Source organism: Trachurus japonicus, chromosome 23 (assembly GCF_045865225.1).
Source record: "Trachurus japonicus isolate A0001 chromosome 23, Traja_1.0".
Classification (NCBI taxonomy): Eukaryota; Metazoa; Chordata; class Actinopteri; order Carangiformes; family Carangidae; genus Trachurus; species Trachurus japonicus.
In genome coordinates this window covers 11,876,108-11,894,967 of record NC_140929.1, presented here as the reverse complement: position 1 = coordinate 11,894,967, position 18,860 = coordinate 11,876,108, and the positions used below count along the sequence as shown (strand labels likewise).

Here is an 18,860-nt window from a genome sequence, read left to right as displayed (position 1 = left end):
AGAGGCCCAGATGTAGTGAGACAGATTCTGAGTTTGTGAGGCTGCATTTTCACGTATAAGAAAAGTAGTTAACGCAAAAACTATATACATTTCTTTTTCTAAAATGGTTTTAAGAGTATCCAAAATGTATTTTGCAGGTTGCAGAGAACATCTTCCATCAGAGAGATGGTTTCTCAAGATTTTGGTCCAACCCTATGCTCAGGATGAGGGGCATGAGATTATCTCTTGTTAGAGCAAGAGGGGTTTTGGACAAGCAAGCAGTTTGTGCATATGTGTGCACGCCTGTGTGGGCGTGTGGAAGTGTGTATGTGTGTGCATGCGTGCGGGGGTGTAGGGCGCGGGATGCACGTATTAAGAAACGATTAGTGGAGATTAAAGCTCTGCCCTAGAGTCTGCCTGCACGACTCCAGGCAACAAGAATGACCGACCCCTCCCTGCTCACCCTGCAGTGCCCCCTGTGGAGACTGGCCACTGAAGCCCTGGCTGCTGCCTCGTCCACCGGCTGGGGAAGGATCAATAGCGCTGCCTCTCTTCTGCCCAGTGATCCTCCACCACTAACCCTATTGCCCCCGGTACGGAGCTTGAGCGCTCACTCTGTAGCCCGACTGCCTAAAATGGATGGTTTTAATGACATCCAATCAGGTTCAAAGTCAGTGATGATTGGAAAAGTATACTGCGGTGAGGTGTGCGATGATGTAACTTATAACAGTGTCACACGCAATGCAGCACTGGCTCTTTCCTTGCAAAAGCTCTGAAACCTAGATAAGGGTGAAGTAGAGTGAAGTAATCAACTAATAAATATCTATGAAATAAAATTCTTCAGTTCATTTTATAATAACAGTCCTAAGGAATACATGTCAAAAGAGAAGATCTACAGTATTTGGCATTGAATGACCTTGGCGAAGGTCATTTATTGTAGGACGAGAGTTTACCACGTTGCATAGTTGTAAAAAGTGAATATAGCAAGGTTTACTTGGATAAAGACACTTTTCCTAAATGTGGGCTGAGATGTCCTGCTGAGGGTGTGGTGTACTGTACAGAGCCATTTTAAGATCAATTGAATCTATCAATTTCTTCAATATCAACTATGGGCATCTCTTTATTTTATTGTAATACAAATAAGGGGCAGAGAAAATGTGTCTCATTCATCAAACTGAAGGGTTGGCACTTTTACATTGAGTCAACAACATCACTTTGAGATGTGAAGTTGTGTCCTTTTTGAACCAGATGTAATGAAACAGTTGACCAGTTTCAATGCAGAGAGAGACAGATAGAGGAGAGAGAGGCTTAGGTAGCATGAGGTGTAGGCCTTTTTCCAAGAAAGCATGCCAATAAGGCCTCCTTAATCTGCAGTGACAGTTTGATGCGCATGCGTATACCGCACACCTACAATGACACAAACGTTTTAATGTTGTCTCTTGCCCACACACAGCAACAAGACAAGGGGCGGGACTAGAACACGACAGACAAGATGGGAAATGGGATATTTTTCATCTGTGTGAATGCAACCTGGTTCTGCATTAATCTGGAGGAAGAGCGGGATATACACTGACGCCTGATAGATTAAGGCCTGAACGCTTCTCTCGCTGCCCTACTCTGCAACAGAAGGGCCCTGCTAGCAAATCCCAGGCTTTAAAGCAGAGGAGGTTCGGGCAGCTTATGATGTAATCATGGCCTTGTCTGTCACGGCAGGGAACGTGGGGGAGCTGCAGAGGAGAGCGTGGGGCTTATTGGGTTTGGTGGCCACTCTATCAGTGAAAAAAAATGCAGGGAAGTGTTGCATTCACAAAATAGAGAAAGACAATATTGTGAAGATGCAACCAGCAAAAATGTCTGTTTCTGTGACATAAAGCATTAAGCGATGTGTGTGTGTTTCCTCTTACCAAAATGAAAGAGGTTTGGAGAAAGGTCATGAGTCACAGGTAAGCTTGAAGTCATGACTGATACATCATGAAGCTTTCATATTGGACATTATGTGCTCGTCCTAAACTTTGATGCCACTGATGTTTCCATAATACATTAAAATAAGGTGTGTATCTTGCAACAGCGCTGCAGTGTTATAATGGTGAGTATATGTCTGTGCTGCATTTTTCTATGTAGCTTTAAGTGCAAGAGAGGTAGTTTAAATTATTCAGATACTTTGCTTTTAGCCAGTTTAAGTCATGACGGTTAATAAAACTGTGCAACATGAAGACGGTTTGATTTTACATCAATGTTATTTAGAAGTGCTGCAATGCAGTATATAAATGCATATAGGGGTTGGTTATATAAATAATTAGCTATCAAGTGCACAGGTTAAAATGTTGATTAATGCATCTTATCTATTAATTGTTGGTTTAGATTTTGTACAAAAAAAATAACAGAAACAATATGGATGGTGAAGAGCAGCCAGTCTATTGGGCTTTATTTTTTAATTACACACATTTGGTGAGAGTTGAACCAACTGTTACAGCTGCATCCACACTGGTCAATTCTTGGCAAGCAATGTTTTTTTTTGTGTGTGTGTATGTGTTATAAGATTTAGAGAAACGCTTCTTTTAAATCATTTGCATCTCAAATAATGCAGTCCCTGCCCAAATATGACCAACATCCTGTGATATACAAAGTGATGCAGACCACCGAGTCCTAAGTGACATACAAAGGAGTTCATGTTAAAAAATAATATACCAAGGGGGGGGTGCTCCTATCCATGCGCTGTAAATAAATGGATTTGGTAGACAAAACGGCTGCTTCGAGAAGTCAGCACAGCAATCCAGCAGTAAAAAACACCTTGATGTATTATCCTGAGTCTTCACAAATCTTGGCATGTGCATGGGTGACAGTGAAACAGCACAGGGACACGCACACGACAAAAGACAATATTTCAACATAATTATTCATCATCTAACGTGAGAGAAATGTCAGGGGAGTGTCTGCGGCTCAGGGCTTTGAGCGAGCCCAGGTGGAAAGGGTGAAATTTAAAGAGTCGTGATTGGGCGAATATTGGAAACAGAGAGGAGTGGTTTCCGACTATGGCACTCGATTGTAAATGTATCCTAAAAAAACAAAAAAACAAAAAACAAAACAACAAAACAGAACAGTCAAGCACATAGACAACACAGGAAATCCAAAAACAGTGATATTTAACACACTCTGGGTGAAGCAGTGGTGGCTTTTCCTTCCCGGGCTTTTTGGTTCATCTTTGTTTTTAAGGTTAATTGTAAAGAAATAAATACTATACTCAACATCACCGAGCTAAACAAAAAAAAAAGATAAAACACATTAAGCTAAATGGGGAAAACAAAAATTACACCAACAAAAGCAATAGTTTTACATAGTAAACACAATGCATTCATAACCCACTTTGACCTCCCCCTGCAGATGTACATTTAAAAATATATCTGACATTGTACACAGCGTGATGTCTTGGAAAACAGTAGGATAAGCAAATCTCCGACGTGGCCGTTCAGTGCCTTCTACTCCTTCCAGTTTCCTAATTGTCATTGTTCCAAGGTCACGACTTCCACCGCCTGCCCGTCCAAGGTGACGGTGTTGTCTATGCGCGTGGCGACAGGCGCCATGGCAACCTGGACGGGCCGGTTGCCCTGTGCGAGGCTGGTCACTACAGTCTGGTACATGCTGACCGGGATCTGGACCAGACCTGAGGAGGAGAGGTGGGAGATGATGATGATGATGATGATGGACAAACAGCACCAGTGGCATTAATGACAACAATCTGAGCTGAGATATTGGAATATTATATCCATCACTTTCCCATTTGAGCAACAATATATTGTGGAAATCTCTGTTTTATTCAAACCTATGGGCTGATCATGCAGATAAAATGCCTATCCACCTTTTACCGAACGTCAAAAACGTAAGCCGGTTTTGCTCTTCCGATGGAATTTTATGTCTACGTTTCCATGGTTTCGGTAGTCGCGGTAAATGCATGGATTTTTTTCAATGAAAACCTGTACAACGCATGGATCATCACGCCAGCTTTTAACAGTGGATATCACACAAATTGACATCTGTGTTAAAAGGCAGCGTTAATAGATCCATGCGTTTACCGCAACTATGACAACGACTGAAAACCATGGAAACGTTAACATACAATTCCACCAAAACCGGCTTCCGGTTTTGACCATAGATCACGTTCGGAAACTTGTGGATATGATCAATTATTTATTATCCGTTAATCACTGAAACCATTAATCCAGGAAAAATGTTTTTTTCAATTTCAAAACCACAGCTTCTGGGTAATTTTAATGGACCGTTTTAACTATCTGATGCCATCTTGTACACAATCGATAAATTAAAAACAGAAATCAAATAAATTAATAAATAATAATATATTAAAGAAACACAGTGCAAACAAACACGGCTCTTTCAGTCTTTGCCCAGAGGAAGTCAGTGGAGTCGGTCCAGTCCAGGTAGTTGTGTGTGAGTGTGTGACAGGAGGCAGCCATGTTACAGAGATGGCATTTCCGAACAATGGTCCAATTGAACGTCCTGAGCTTGCTGCTTCCTCCTCCCCCCCTTCACCGCCCCACCACCCCCCTCCAACCCCCTCCACCCCCCCTGCCCAGCTGTGAGTGTGTCTCTCTGCCTGTGGGGATTATTGCTGCAGTCACGTGGGCGTCGTGCCCCACCCTGCAAGCTGTCACGGTGTCACAGGCAGGCAAGAAGGTCAGTGGAGGGGACGGCAGTGGCTCATGCCCGCTCCCATTACTGTGAGCTAAGAAGCTGGACATTGAACGCACCAAACACACACACACACACACACACATACACATACACTACACGTCACGTGAATCCCTTTTTAGATTTGCACGCGAGATTACATGGGCTAGTTTCAAATGCATCTCAGTCCCTATAATGTTCATAGATTTTCTGTCTGAAGTCCGCACCCCCAAATAAATAGGACGTTTGGTAATTGTGGGTCTGCTAATGTGGGCTCTTGCTAAGCCCACTCGCCGGTGATTTGTGACAGGGTTAAGTTGTGCGGGTGCAGGTAATTGTGCTGGCAGTGATTACGGCCGAGAGCTTAGTGAACGGGGCATTGGCCCGGCATTGTGGCGTGCACACACACTGCATAGCTACCGAGTGAAGTGGCTCCCTCGGCCACTCCAACGTGGTTACTAAGACGTGGAGGGCCGCGCCTGGTGTGGCCGTGTGTATTATTGTGTGTGTGTGGCTGCGTGCCTGTGTCAGTGAAGGGTCCCCTACACAAGCCAATCAGCGGTGTCTGGGCCAGTGCACTTCAAACGCCGCTCTCCACTCCTGTGTAGCACTACTCTGATTAGCTAAGGTCAATAGTCCGGAGAAGGACTGGCTGGCTTTGGCAGCTCCATTAGGTTTTTAAGTGAGCTACTGCGGCCAAATGACTCCTCAGGAAGAAAGATGTCAAACAACAAAGGCTGCAGATGTTAGATGTAAATAACTTGACTTTACATTAGCGCACAAACAGACCCGATTAAATAGACCTATTTATTTAAACATGTTTCCATCTTTTATGTGAATATTTTAAGATGAAATTTCAGTTTTTATGAGAAACTTCAATTTCATTTGGACTTACTGGTAATTGTGAAAGTTTTACAGCCAGTTGAAACACCCAAGGGGTCGGAAACAATTTCTGCCTTCTTCACACAGTTAGGTGTCAGTTCTTGCTGCTTTTAACTATGACACACCACTACAACAAAGCTCTCCCTCAAGAAGATGCAAGAAATCCAATAAATCCATGTTGTTGCTTTTTTTTTTTTTTTTTTACTTTGCACCAGTGATTAGTGTTTCACACATTAACTGTTGGGTAAAACTACTACTACACTATGACACTACTGTATTAAGAAGATGCATAAACAAACTGTTGACTCCACTAATGAAGCGTATGGATCGTACGAGGGGGAGATGAACACATTGTCTGACTTAAGTCAAGGGTAGTATTCATGTATATATTGATGCCATGTGTGTGTGTGTGTGTGTGTATGTATGGACAAGCAGGATAACCTGGGGTTGTGTGCTGACAGCTGGCCCAGTGATTAGACCATGGACTGATAATGGAGTGGATCAAAGCTCTTTAGGAGAGGCCCCTGAGGGACCTACTGATGCCCCTGGACCACCGTCCTTTTGTAGAAGTGTGTGTGTGTGTATTTTTCAGACAAATAAATACTGATGGCGAGACTGACAGCTTTGACAAGACGTGCCTGTGGCTAAACCTTTGAGTTTGTGTATTCATTGTATAATCACACTGATGATCAAATAACACAAAGCATCAGTCTTTTTAAGGGGAATTATTGAACTGAATGGATTTGGCTTCAGAGACTCATCAAAATGAGAGGATAATAATAAACTGACTGAGCGATTAATAGCCCTAATTACAAGGGCATTAAGTCTTAATTGATGTTACGTGTTTGCTGCAAAAGATTGAATGTGTAACGTACGTATGTGGTGCTTAGCTTCACAACACTGACATTTAAAACATGCTGTGTGTCCCCTGATGTTCCTCATTGACCAGCAGCAGCTCTACATCTACATCCCACCCTGAGGATATCGACTCGCCATATGCTTCAAATGCTTTCCAACAAGAGTGTCAAGCCGTCACTGTGAACTGGTCCAATCCCGGCCGACACACACACACACACACACACACAAGCAGAACACGCAGCATGTATGTGAGGAGGTTTACGGCAGGGTCATGCAGCTAACGGGTCATTAACAGAAAGGAGTGCTCCTACAAGACACACACACACATGCACGCACACCAAAACACACAATCTGTCACATCAGCATCGAGTAGATTAGAGTGGAGGAGTTTAGGGGCCTCGCTGCAGTGCCACTGCAGGAAAGCTTACACTTAGTAAGACTAATTAGAAATGCCATTGGCCGGGGGGCACACACCGGTACGAATTAGTTGTTGAGTCTTCATTTGTCACAATAGAAAATGTCTGTTACATTTCTGAATGAACATTTAAGCCACCTTAAGTCAGTTGTATATTCATTGGCTGGCACATTTTGAAGAAACTAGTCCCACTGACACAGAATAAGGGGTGCCCAGGAACATCCAATTAAATTATCACCTCAGGCAACAAAAAAATGACCTTAACCTTGACCTTTTCATGTTTTCTCAGTGTCTGTGTTGTGTTGGTGGTAACGTGAGGGATGAGTGTGTTACCTGTGGCATCCTGAACTCCGGCTAGTGCCCCGACAGCAGCTGCCGTCTCTGCCAGGACAATCTGCCCTCCGCCTTGTAGAGTGGCCTCTGCCAGCGTCGCTACAGCGTGGGCCGCCGCCTCACTGCAGCACACACACACACACACACACACACAGGGACAATGTCAGTATAGTGTATTTGTTCATAGTATAGTAGTGATTGAGTACAGTGTATACATTGGGTTCCTGTATACAATCATTATTACAAAGCTGACACACATGCACACGCACACACACGGTCTCCTCACAAAGGCAAGGGGTTATTAGAGTGATGTGGGGTGAAGAGGTAGGAGTGTATGAGCTGTAAGAGGCTTTTCTAGTCTGGACTTATGGAGAATCTGTCACATCTCCCTAAACACCAGGTGCTGCCGTCCTAACAAAGCAGTTTTATTAACCAGATTCATCCAGTGGATTTACCACGAGCCTATTACCACACCAGCTTTTTTATGAACTAATGGAAGTGTTCACAGCTTGGTTCATAATCACATCTGAGATACAAATGCGGACGGACGGATAAGGAGGAGGAGGAGGAGGAGCTGAGGGAGTGCAGACAGAGGCGGTGGGCAGTAATGATGCACCCACACTCCGGCTCTATGTGGATGACCCCCGACTTTATGTTTTCAGTCGTCACAATCAAATTAAAAGAGTTTCTACTACATAACCACCTTTGAAACACAACTTTATGACATCGACGCACATTTATTACTAAAGCGACTTGCAGTGACGATCTGGGACTAACGGCAGTTAACTGAATTTGTCAAACTGCGTAGTATCTTGTGTTCTGATCTAATTAAATATATGTGTGTGTGTATATATATACACATATATATACATTATTTACCTTTGTGTATTCATATATACAAGAATGTATGAGTGTGACAATGTATGTATGGTTTTAGTATATGGGAAATAAGGGCTTGACAGGGTGGAAGGGGTTCGAGTTCATATTGTGCTTTCCACTGTTAATATTATATACAAATGAACAGATGTATTATGTTTAAAAATAAACAATAAAAAGATAAGTAAGAAAAAAAAAAGCGTAGTATAATCTATAATCCCGGCGTCAACACAGTAGAAAAAGACAGCGAGAGACAGCGGCTCTACTCTACTCTCCTCTCCTCTCCCTCCGGAGCTGGAGAACAAGAGACAAAATGTTCCAGAGCCTGTGGAGCAGAGAGCCCACGGTCGCTCGGCACAGGTAAACAGCAGCAGGAGGGGGGGTTGGTGGAGGAAGGGGGGGAGAGGGAAGGAGGACTCAGGTGGGTGCAGGTAACAAGCCCCAGTGGGACATACCCATACACATCTGCACACGTACACAATTATTGCTTTGATGCGACTGCAGGGAGCGACCGGCTCACATCTCAGTGAGCACCTTGATGTTAGTCAAGTAAAGCTGCTCTACTCCTGGTTGTAATCAGATGCTGTATGCAACACAGTTTAATGTATAGGTCCAATCTGAATGCATGCGTCTGTGTGTCCAACATCACCTCCTGCATGTTGTTTCCTCTAGTCTACTTGCAGATTGTAAACTGTGCACTCTGTGTGTAATCACAGGTTACGACCGATTGTATTTCAAACCATTATTGACTCACCAACACCGAGCAGTCGCAGTATTTATCAACTGCCGTCAAATAAACAAAATTACACTGAGCCATTAGCACTTGGAAAAGTGTGGCTAACAACACATTTAACGGCCGAGCACCTTTGCGCGCTTGCCGCTGTAAAAGCTACGGGGCTAATTAATTAGCTGCTGAACCAGGATCAGGAGGTAGTTGACTTGTCATCTCCAGGGGACGCAGGTGAGCTGCTGTCCTCTCTCCCTGACGGTCGCCCCGCTTGCGTCCAGTTGTTAGAGCTGCCTGTGCAATTATGGGTTCTTCTTACACTCGAGGGGTTGTGTCGGTGACAACTGAACGCAAAAACTCTTCTGCACAGTTCTCTCCTCTACAGAATCTCTACCATCTGGCTTTTGCTCAACTGTTTGAGCCCAGCGGGGTGCGGTGACATTTATAAACAGGCGAGCAGAGCTGAAGAGCTGATGAAATACCTTTTTTGTGAGAGTGGTGGTGGAAAATCTCTTTTAAATTCAAGGCCTGTACTGTCTGGTCCTCTTACTGCACTCAGTCAGGACGTCTTTACTTTTCTGCACTAAGCGCAGAAGTGTTACATTATTCCTCTGAACTGACAGCAAACATGCAGTAAAGACGCAAAAAACTAAAAACCCACTTCTATGGTAATCTTCAAAAATATTTACTATTAACTAAGATTTTTCCTCGCCTTTTCTACCATTTAAAAGACTGATGAAATCATTTTCTAATGCACGTGTCATAATGTATGCAATATCTTCACTGAGCTGAGGTCAGCTTGACAATTACACACACAAGATCTCAGGATTATCCACAATTGTGCAAACATCCATAAACACCTCTCCACACAACAGAAAACTACAGAAATGATGAATAAATACAATAGCTGGTTAACAAAGGCTCCAGACAGTAGCCTGCTGCAGCAACAAGTGCTGTAAGGAGATGTAAGGACAGATATCTCCTCCACTTTTCTGTTTTTTTAAATTGATATCTATTACTTAAAGCTCAGTCTCCACCCTCTATGCTACATCCTCCTAAGCATCACCTGTTGAGGGCCATTGTGACCGTGGCTCCGGGTTGCATCTCCTGACTGGCAGCGACTGCAGCTTCGGCCAGAGACGCCACTGCCTGCGTGGCCTCTGACGCTTGAGTGGTTTGGATTGTCATCTCCCCGCTCTGGAGGGTGGCCCAGTTCTGCTCCACCTGCAGAGAAATAACACGGTTTTAAAAGCTAAGAACCGATCTGAGCATCAGTAACAGGGTCATAATGATGTGTATGTTAATGCTCTTAGTGGTGCTGAGTGGACAGCTCCCTTTAAAAACACATTTATATATCATTTACTGCAGTATTTTTATTTTTTTTGTTTTAGTCAGTGATGCATTTGTGCAAACTTCTGTGAGTGTGCGTGCGTGCGTGCATGTGGTACCTCTCCATCCGTCACAGTGGAGTAGTTGACCTGGGCCACCGTCACACCAGGCAGCTCTGAGGCGTCTGCCAGAGTGGCAACAGTGTGTCCTGTGCCAACCTGAGATAGAAACGCAGGAAGAGCGTTTAACTTTGGAAAACAAAACAGAATGTCAATTTGATGAAGTACAAGTACAAGTATAAGTACAATAACCAATCGTGGAATTAAAAAAAAGAAAAAGCACCTGAATGAGCGAGACTGTTCCATCGGGGTTGTTGATGGTCTGTACCACAGTTTGCGACGGAACGAGGTGAGCGATGCTCTGCGCGGCCAGGTGGTGCTGGGTGGTGGTCGTCGTGGTTATTTGGTCTTCAAAAGCGTACAGCAGATCCTCGCGGCCGTGCTGCTTGTAGCAGTTCTTCACGATGGTCCGCAGCGCCTGCGTCCAAGACACCTGAGGAATTCAAAATACGGGGTTAAAAGTGTGAAACTCTACAGGGAGCAGGACAAATACAGCATCTCCCTTTTTTCCCCCCTCTCACCCTCTGTTTCTGCTCCTCTGTGCGGACATCACTGCGGACGTTGGCCCATGGGATGTCCTCAGGCCACCACACCGGCTTGCAGCTCTCCTTACCCCAGCCAGGCTTCCCTCGGCCCGTCGAGTACTTCAGCATCTCAGGGATGAACGCGCGCAGCTGGGCCTGAAGCGAAGGACAAACACACAGACAACAGAGATGATACAGACACCAAAAACTCCAAAGTGGAGAGCTGCAGTGTCTCTCCCACCCACACACACACACACACACACATATAGGTGGCGTGCACGCCCTTGAGCAGGCTGGTATCGATCGGGCACCTGCTGCCGGGTGCTGGGGCGGTCACAGCCTGCAAATAGAAACTGAATTTCTAAAAGGAGAACAATGTGTTCATGTTTATTAACAGACCAATCTATGGCTGTGGCTCCAGCCTGATGTGTCAGACTGACACCGTGAGACCGACAGTTCAGCAGCACTCACCCTGTCCCCCACACAGGCTCCAGTACACTCAGCACAGGTATTAATGAGGAGAAGGCGGGTCAATATTGTTGAAAAGAAAATCAATGTCAAGCAAAAACCATTAGATTAGCTTTGATCACTCATCACGTGTGCTATTTTATGGACTTGTGCAGAGACTTGTTATTATTTCATTACTGTGGCTGCATCTGACTCTATCAGGGAGTGCTTCTCCATTATATGTGAGTAAACCATTCACAGACAGGGAACTCAGGGAGCCCAGCCTCTTTGGTGCAAGTTAGAGCTGAGAACTGTGGGCTAATTACTGCAAGTCCTGCAAACAAGACATATCACTACCAGTCTGTATATTACAGAGGTGCAGTGGAGTTACTGTTTTCACTTATTGTAAACAAGGAAATTCTTATTTTTTGGCCAATATTATTTCATTCTTAAAATACACTTTATTTCTAATCTACCTCAATACATTCAAGTGATTTCTTTGCTACTTCTCTTACTTTCTTATTACTTTAAGATAAATATACCAATATTATAGACGAAAATGTATTTATCCACCTCTATTAAAGGTCCAATGTGTAAAATGAGGGGAAAACAGTGACATCTAGCATTCAGATTCTATTATTTATCTATTATTATTATTATAATTATTTTGTTTATTTATGAACGTGCTACTCTTGAAACGTGCTCTCTGGTTGGCTGGATTTTCCATTCCATACAAACATGGCGGTGCAAGATGGCGACACTCTCTAAGCAAGACCCTTGCTATATGTGTATATATAAAAGTAGAATTAAAAGGCTATGAAAACCAAACAGATTTTATTTTATAGCGATTATACACTTTCATTGGTAGTATATTCAGATTTTGGCGATAAACTTCGACAAGTATTACACACTGGACCTTTAATAATCAATGACTATTTTCTACTATAAAAACTAATGAGGATAAATCAATAACACAAAAATTAGGGTGACATTTTTACTTTTTTTTTTACATCACCCCCCAGAGCTTGTGTCTCATTTTTAATACGTATTTTATGTTATATGCTCTTTCATATGCCACCTACGTCATGTCGCCATGTAAGCAACAGGAAAAGCCTCGCCTGTGAAGATGTCGTTTTTCAATAGGAGTCTATTTTACGTTCAGTCTCTCCAGTTTTACCCTGATGTGCCTGATGCAGCGGCAGCCGAGTGTAGTTTAAATGAAGCCAGAAAACCCAACAGCAGGTGACCATAGACCTGATATATATTGAATTGCTTCTGAGTCTTTGTGTCATGTGTGGTCTTGTGTTAATCTCATTTCCACTCTATCGATCAACCACCAGCAGCAGCAGCAGCAGCATACAACATGCTTTAGGTGCGCTGGCGACGGGGCGTACAAACATCCGCTCGCCATCACATCAACACTTCCAGAGCAGCAGGCATACACTCACGCTGCTGGCTGACAGGACGGGGTGGGGCTTAGTGCCAATGTCCTCAGTGTCCTGGTAATATGCAAGCATCACTGAGGGATTATATTGCACAATGAGGCACTGCAGCGTCTGCCTGCCTTGACATCACGGGCTAAATTTGGTTCCGGAGGAAATAAATCCTCCCCCTCCTCCTCTTCCTCCTCCTCCTCCTCCCCCCTTTAGACCCCGATTTCAAACTCACAAACCACAAATACATAGTTCCTCAGTGCAAAGAGATATGACAAAATGGGGTCTTGAAAGCAAATGGATGATGGTCGACGCTTTATCACAACAAGACTGTATCTGGCGGTCGTAACAAAAGGGGCCGTCACTTCAGCCATCACTGAGCTGACATCTTGGATGGGCAAAGGGAAAAAAAAAAAAGTACTCGTAGCTAAAAGATTTTTGCATTCCCACCTGTGGCTGGTGTGGATGTATGTGTGGATGCATGTTTGCAAGGCCAGATGGCCTAATTACAGTGGCTAGTGAGTTAAGTGGCATGTTGTCCTGGCACCCACCACCCAACCCCCGCCCCCCCTTCCAATCCTAATCCTCCAAGCGATGGTCCAATCAGCATTTAGGAAGGTGGCTGTGCTGCCGGGTCCCTGGTCCTAACAAGGATAGGGGGTAATTATGGGCTCAGGCTAGTCCCAGGATCACCTGCTACAGATGCTCCATATACTGGACCGGCCAGGGCCTCTGCCTGCGTCACTAAACCTCACTTGGGATTTCTTCACAACTGCAGGAATCGGGAAAATCGAGAGTTTGAATCAGCCCTCCTTCGTTGCAGAGCTCTTATATTCATGCTCTCCATTTTCCAAGGTTCATCATCATCCTTTCCCACGAGGACTGGACAACATCCTGTCTCACACACACACAAATGGCACACATACACCTGTGAAACCACCCGCCGCCCACACTGTTCCACCTGGCGGAGTGAGGCAACAGGTTACTCATGATAATCTCATCCCACAACCTCCAGAAAAACAAGCACCAACTAACACCTGCCCTCCGGGGACTCATCCCGGCTCCGGGATTGGCCACGATAGGGCTCCCGGGGCGTTGAGGCCCCGTCTCTGGAGGGGGGCCACTGTCATGCCGGCTACTCTGACAATGATCCAGAGAATGCGTCAGCAGCGCTGGGATGGCAGAGTAAACAAGCCGGGATCCCTCGGGTGAAGGGGAAGGCAGCGGAGAGAGAGTGGCGCTAATGTTGCTGTGAAAGGCCTACCAGGAGCCGCTCCTCTCACGGCTCGCTGCCACCACAGAGAGGACGCTCTGCTCTGCTCTGCTCGGCTTGTTTACAGATGCAGACGACCTATGCAGCAGGTATTCTGTAGTAATTACAACGCATGAATAAAAACTCATCCAACTGGACACGTGAAAACAACTGAAACGGAGCGTCTGACCTTGATGCATACAGCTGAGCTAAGTTCTCGCTCGCAACAGACATCAAACCCATCTGTGGGTCTGATTTGCTGCCCGCTGGTGCCCCCTGCTGGAACCACCGAGTACAAGGGAGCAGCTGTACACCGCTTGATATAGAAGAAGGGTGAACCATAATAGTACTGAGTCTGACCTGGGTCATCTTGTCCACAGAGACAGGGATGCCATCGATGGTGAGCGGGGGCAGCTCTGAGGCCAGCTCTCCCCCTGCAGGTGCATGTTCAGCCAGGGCGTTCTCCAGATCCTCCAGCATCATGCTCTTATACTTCCTCACCTACACAGTTAAAGCACAGGGGTTCAGTTCAGGGCTGGGAATATTTGTTAATCAATTAAAATTAAATACATATGGTCTCCTTTATGCTGCTGGTAAATGGTCTAACACTCACCACATTCTCCAGAGGAGCAGCACCAAACACCTTGAACACCGGGTTGGGTTTGGAGGGAGAAATACACAGCACTATTGCCTGCTGGCCCACTCTGGTCGTGTACTCATCCAGTGTGGCTCTTAGTTTCCTGTAAGCATACACTGGATTTTACTGTCTGCTTCGGAATAAAAGCGACAAAGTGCAACCGGTTGCTGTGAGAATAGATGATCTCAGGAGCTGAAAGTGACATTTTTTGGCATTGTGACTGTTGAAGGACAATTCGCTGCAGAGGGATTAGGAGGAATTGGTTTTCTTGGTGTTTGAAGCTCACCTGAGCAGACGGGTCTGCTGCCTCTTGCGGATGGAGGGGTTGGATTCAAAGATGTGAGGCCTCTTTCTTTTCTTACCAGTTGCCACGGCAGCAGCAGCTGCCATGCCTACTGGCCCTGAGAAGAGAAGAACAAGCTTATACACTGCACAGACAATCACTGGAGTGAACAGCACACCGTATAATGTATATGTACAATGTATACTTAGCACGAGTGTAGGTGTGCAATAGGAATTCCGGTCATTTTCTAAGTAACGCTCTACAGCTCTTGGTCCCGGAGTGCGACCATAGAAAAAAATCTGAGAAAAATCTGTGCAGACTGGACCTAGTTCTCCTCCTGCTAGCTGCGCTACACTGCAGTTAAACAGTGAAGTAATGGGGGCAGTTCTTCTAACTGCGACTTTGGCCTCTATATAATGCTCAAAATATCACTACAAATGCTTTGCAGTAGAGCGTTACTTAGAAGATGACCGGAATTCTCCTTTAAATGTAAGCCTTACTGTATGTGACACACTTATTCTCCTCCTCTGATTTTATTTTGCCATTTCCTTTTAAATTAAATTAAATGGTGGAAAGGAGCTGGGTTGCAGCTTCGGCTCTTTTTGCACAATTTAATACCTTGTTAACTCAAAATAGTAAAAAAGACTAACAAGTGCTGTTAGGAGCTTCACATAAAGAGTGCACTGCTGCCACAAAACAGTGCACTAGCACCACCTGCTGTTCAGTCAGAGGCATTACACTGAAATCTAAATACCATGGGTGCTCCACTGAATACCTAATGTCTGGTTTGTTCCCAGCCGATGACTTTCTTTGTCTAAGATTCTGGTTGGAAACACTCCCTAAGTGTTAAGCAATGAGACGACACACATCCCATCCCTCAGGTTCTCCCTGCTGGGTGGGGGCTAGACTTACCTGCAGCAGCCAGGTGGGCGGTGATCTCATCCGTGCCAGCCGAGTTGAGGATATCTGTGTCGTCATAAGGATCATCGTCTGGCGAGGACGTCGAGTCTTCCTCAGCACTCATCATGGATGTTTCAGTGAAGGTGGCCACATGCACCTGTACACAGTAATAAACCAGGTAAATGGCTTGCGCTATATATAAAAAAAACTGAACTTATGATTGGTTTCTGCTATTTAAATACTATTCATCTACCAAGTGAACCTGCGGCACCTGTTGGCTGACGGCGCCGGCCTCGATGGTGGTCATGTGCTCCGTCTGGTGAACTGCGTGCTCCTCCATTACCTACCACCTGGTCTACACAGCTAGATCAACGGTACGATGACTGAGGAGAGAAAAAGGAAAAAGAGAGATGCAGCATAAAATAAAGATACAAACTTCTTCACCCACAACACAGTACTGCATACACACAATATCATAACTACCCAGCTGCCTTCCTGACATTATCTATGTTGCAGGAAATGCTTATTAAGTATTGTATCTAATTTGATGTAATAGTAATGAAGGTCGATAAATAAATCCAAAAATACTGCCTGGTACATTAATCTGACAACACAATGCATGCAAGCTATATAAGGCAAAACTGTCACCGTGTACAGTCCCATCATAATTTATTTACATAACATGCTCCAGTACATTTGTGCATAATTCCCCTTACAACAGGCCAAAAAATGTGTGCATCAATAATAAAAACTGAGCCTGCAGTCGTCTTTGTGCCTCTCGTCTGAGTGCAGCGATTGCATCACTGCTGCTCTGCCTCTAGAGGGCTTCTTATGGGATCAATCATAGAGAGAGCTTCATTTGGAAAGCTTACGACTACTGCTGCAATCATGAGAAGAAAGTAATGTTTTATTGTCCTGGTTGTTATATACCACATAATGGGTCTTCCAAGAAATGCATGCAAACATCCACACATATATTGCAGCACATCAATATATTGATATTACATATAGTTTCAGGTCCAGAATGGGTGAAAGGGAATTTCTGCAGTTACTAATTGCTGTGGCACTGTGTGAGTGCCTTATCTATTAATTGAACTGCAGTTGTGTGTGGATTGGAGTGATACTACAGTTTAATGGGGGGGGTGGGGGGTATGTTTTAAAAAAAATATACACACAATATCCTTTGTTCCCTTCCATGGCTCAGTTCGTATATGGTCAGTGTGGACCTTATTTATGGATGATATCAATTTCTCAGGTACTTTATTGGGGTGGGGGGGCTTGTTCATTTCATCTTCCATAGTGAGTATAAGTCTTTATAGGCATATACAATACACAATACAGAACGTCTCTGGTATTGATGTATGGAAATATGTCTTTCAGCAGGTGTTTTCAGTGCACATGATGATTTGATATTATTGAGATAAATAACGAGATAATTGAATGCCAACAATAAAAAAAAAGACAAAACATAAAAGCTCATTATGTTGCCATCAGAAGCAGCCAGACGCTGTGTTTGCATATAACAGCCCCTGTGTGAACTACAGTAGAGGAACTGTAGCTGCAGATAGGATCAATAGGCAGATGCACGACGCGCTGCTGCACGATTCAACAATAACGTTGATATATAAAATGATCTCCGGCCAGAAATAAGGCCATTCCTGCACGGCACGCAGTGTGCAACCATAACAAGCTGCGGTGAACACATACTGTTATTGCTGAGGCGTTATGCTGCTCTAATATTAGCCGACTTGCCGGCTGGTTGACAACAGCAGCCCGAGCGAGCTAAGCTAGCAGTGTCCTACATTTGGCTAAGCAGCTAGCCAGCTAACCTTTTGGTGCTGCTGTACTTTCGCTCACATGAATGAACATTAACTGCGTTTGCAAGGAAGAAGAAGCGATTAATTTAGTGGTCGGACGCCGAGTATGAATCAATGGAGGTGTGCAAGTCGAAGGCAAAACGTTAAAGCAGCACCGCGGCCGGCGACGAAACCCGCGCAATATGAAAGAAAACAGAGCCTCCGCCAGGCCCAGCGGCCTGCGGCTCTACTCTGTCCCAGCTTGTTGTCGATACGCGACTACAACGTGATTCCCCCGCTAAAAAGACATCATAAAAGCACCACAATCCTGCTGCAGTCAACATCTAAACAATCCGCATCTTTCACCCCACCGCTGCCGGGTTCGATGATGCGGCTGCGCCGGGGCTGAAATAGATGGAGATTGCGCGGTAGGGCACTAACCTCAGAGCGGCTGCGCTACTTCGGGCCTGCGCCGTACAGCGGGATGGAACCGAGCTCTAATGGAGGACAGAGGGGAGCCAGCAGCAAACACAACGAGCAGAGCGCACACAACTCTGATCTACACTAGTGGTGCCTTCAGGTGCCCCTCCTCGGTTTCTCACTGCCACAGCCACAGTCGCGCAGTGAACCGCAGCCTAGATGTTGAGTGCAGTTAAATCTACTTTATTTGGTGGTCACGGTTTCATTTGTTAGATTTAATTAAGAAGACATGACATCAGTAGTATGATGACGACACATCCCTGGGGTCCAAATGGACAAGGTGTGGATTAGAAAAATAAACTTTCACGAGAAAATAAACTGAAACCTACCTTTTTTTCCTGCTTGTGCACAAACTAAGTTTAAATTACTTTATTCCAATTAAATTCAAATCAATTTAAGATACAGATGCAAACACACGCAGTAATACTGAGCATAATGCAATCTACAGTTGTTGCACACATGCATAGCCTAAAAAAGGAAATACACACGAAAAAAAAATGAATCCGTCGCATTGCCAACAATTACTGACAGTGTCTCAATGTTTTCATTAAATTCACTTCAGTCGTATATTTAGGAGACTCGTTTATTATAGATACCAACTTTGAAAATACAGCTTTTTGCTGAATTTGGATCGGTTTTGTTTAAACCACACGGACAGTGGTTGGTAATATTTCCGACGGTCCATGAACGCCACATAAGACCTGACAAACCACGCCCCCCTGTGCTGACCTGCTGCGAACCTGCACGAGCTGGATGGACGCCGTGGTGAGAGTAACTGCAGTAACAACAAACACAGAGGAAGGAAAACATGAAAAAGTATTTATTTAGATTAGTTAAGGTCACTTTAATGTTATGTTAATAAAAACTAGTGTCTCAGTAAGTCGATGCAATGAAAAAACTACTGATA

General features: G+C 44.6%; 1 protein-coding gene across 2 annotated transcripts; it reads right to left on the bottom strand.

The window, feature by feature from the left end:
* Positions 1-3,065: 3,065 nt before the first annotated feature.
* nrf1 (nuclear respiratory factor 1) lies at positions 3,066-18,069 on the bottom strand. 2 transcript variants are annotated; one of them, XM_085769927.1, is made up of 12 exons: positions 17,915-18,069; positions 15,940-16,060; positions 15,690-15,834; positions 14,781-14,895; positions 14,471-14,597; positions 14,218-14,358; positions 10,723-10,881; positions 10,425-10,634; positions 10,202-10,300; positions 9,820-9,977; positions 7,151-7,272; positions 3,066-3,640 (listed from the first exon to the last, which is right to left on the bottom strand). In XM_085769927.1, exons 2-12 carry the CDS (start codon positions 16,015-16,017, stop codon positions 3,480-3,482), a joined length of 1,515 nt encoding a protein of 504 aa, XP_085626053.1. In that variant the 5' UTR covers positions 16,018-16,060; positions 17,915-18,069; the 3' UTR covers positions 3,066-3,479. The 2 variants fall into 2 exon arrangements, with proteins under 2 accessions (XP_085626053.1, XP_085626054.1); XM_085769928.1 differs by having other exon boundaries at positions 15,949-16,060.
* Positions 18,070-18,860: the final 791 nt, after the last annotated feature.

Bases quoted from the DNA above. Each gene is read 5' to 3' on its own strand.
- nrf1 (XM_085769927.1), bottom strand. From the start codon at position 16,017: ATGGAGGAGCACGCAGTTCACCAGACGGAGCACATGACCACCATCGAG. The intron at 14,896-15,689 runs GTAAGTCTAGCC...TTCTCTTCTCAG, and splicing joins CGCCCACCTGGCTGCTGCAG to GGCCAGTAGGCATGGCAGCT. The intron at 10,635-10,722 runs GTGAGAGGGGGG...TGAATTCCTCAG, and splicing joins CAGAGGAGCAGAAACAGAGG to GTGTCTTGGACGCAGGCGCT.